Raw genomic sequence first — 1,988 nt, forward strand, 5'->3', positions numbered from 1 at the left:
GGCACAGAAACGGCAGATAACATCACACGTGTCCTCGTTTAACGTTTCGACTCTGCGCATCTTCCTGGCAGGCGTTACTGCAGCACCTACGGCTGCAACCACGCGCGGCCAGAGCTCCTGCAGTGACACCTCCCAGGGTAACAAAGCCAACCCCTGCGGCTGGACACAGCCAAGAACCAAGAATTATCTAATCTTCACATTTAACCCCCTTCCAGGTGATGGATTAGAACAGGATTTTTAAGGGGTATTACACAGGTAAATAAAGGTACAGCTCCGGATGCCCATATGCACCAGATCCTGCAGGAAAGGTATAGCACGAGGCAATATTGCTCCATATGTGGCTTAGTCTTCTCTCTTTCTCTGCATTTAAGATTATGGAAAACTATACAATTATACTGTAGGATAAGCTGCTGCCTTCCTCTGAAACAGGAGGAAAGTGAACTAGATGGGTTTATCTTCACCAGTTCCCCATCACCTACCTTATGGAAAGTGCCACCTTCCAGCTGCTCCCAGTCCCTTCCATCGCAGGACGTGACACTCACGGTTTCCCTGATTTCTCTGGGAATGTAGCTATGGAGAATCTGGTACAGCCTCTTTGTCCGGGAAACGGAGATGTCGTTGGCTGCCAGATGCCCTGAGAGGACAAAACAGGCACAGTGGGAATGTGACTCTGGCAAACCCACACCTGATTCCCAACTCTTGTAAGCAGAGACGATTAACGGTCAGACATTAACGGGCCCAGCACACTCTCCCAGCCCCGTTTTACGCACGGGGACAAGGAACGCCCACCTCCACTTACCACAAAGCCCCGTCTGCAGCAGAGCCAGAGTCTTGCCACCCGGAGCCGCACAGAGATCAAGGACAAAGTCATCTGGCCGCACGTTGAGCGCCAGGACGGGCAGGAGAGATGCTGCGTCCATGAGATAATAGTCAAGGAGCCCCAGAGCATCCGGCCTGGAAATCACCAGTTTGCGTAAAAAAAGCAAACGTGTGAGGGGAAAAGAGAAGAGCAGTTGGAAGTGACGATGGGGACGTACAGAAGCAGCGGGTGCTCGCCCCCCCCGAGGCTGGCAGCGACAGCGGGCGGTCTGTCCCCGGGATGTCTCACCGTGCAGGGCGAAAGCGCGTGATGTCGCCCTTGGGGAAGGTGTAACACTTGATGTTAGAGCTGACAGAGGCACGATTTGGTGGTGACATCTCTGCCCGTGTCATCGTCTCTGCCTGCATCACCGTCCTGCCCTCTCCAGACACACTTTCCACCCTCCCCGCTTCCTCCGCAGCTGCAGCCTGTTGCCATCGCTGCGCCTTTTTGGGGGCTTCGGCAACAAAATCGGTGGCGTTCAGCAGCTCCAGCTCTTGGGCGACGTGGTCGACAGCGGAGAAGCTGTTGAGGAGAGCGCCGTACTTCTGCTCGCAGAGCAGGGCGGCGCGGACGGAGGGCCACAGGTCCTTCAGCTGCAGGCTGTAGCTCACGTCGAAGTGGTGCAGGGCCAACCGCGTGGGTGGGATGCGGGGGGCCGTGGCAGCCTTTTGGTGGGGGGGAGACACACAAAAATATCAGCGATGTTAAAAGGCAAACTACTGTGTGTCCATCCTCCCTTCCTCCCCCAGCCTCAATGTTTTTCTGGGAGAATCCAGTGCGGGGTTCCAAAAGACCCCGGGGACTTTCTGCAGCCCCAGAAAGCGACCGTGCCCCCAACACCCATCGGCTGGTGGTCCCTTGGGGGTGTTAAGGACCAGGACTGGTTGAAGGGGTCTGGGGGAACAGGGTGGGCCTGGGAGGAGGGGAAGGGCTGTGTGGTGTAACGGGGGCGCAACGGGTGAGGGGGTGCAACGAGGGGGTGAAACGAGGGGATTCGAGGGGTGCAACAGCCACGTAACTGGGGTAAAACTGGGGTAAAACTGGGGTAAAACGGGGAGGTGGCGGGGGTGCAAAGGGATCAGGGTCTGGGGACGGTTGCGGGGGCAGATGAGGGGTCGTGGGGGGG

The 1,988-nt window shown here is 57.0% G+C and overlaps 1 protein-coding gene across 1 annotated transcript in view; it reads right to left on the reverse strand.

Annotated features, from left to right (window-relative positions):
- Positions 1–1,988, reverse strand: part of NSUN4 (NOP2/Sun domain family, member 4) — a 4,304-nt gene that overhangs the window by 1,519 nt on the left and 797 nt on the right. Inside the window, exons 2-4 of the mRNA XM_009884840.1 lie at positions 1,109–1,527; positions 800–954; positions 480–634 (exon numbers count right to left, since the gene is read on the reverse strand). Coding sequence (XP_009883142.1) covers positions 480–634; positions 800–954; positions 1,109–1,527 — 729 coding nt within the window. The remainder of the gene's footprint in view (positions 1–479; positions 635–799; positions 955–1,108; positions 1,528–1,988) is intronic.

This window comes from Charadrius vociferus, unplaced genomic scaffold (assembly GCF_000708025.1).
Source record: "Charadrius vociferus isolate BGI_N301 unplaced genomic scaffold, ASM70802v2 scaffold163, whole genome shotgun sequence".
NCBI classification, from domain to species: Eukaryota; Metazoa; Chordata; class Aves; order Charadriiformes; family Charadriidae; genus Charadrius; species Charadrius vociferus.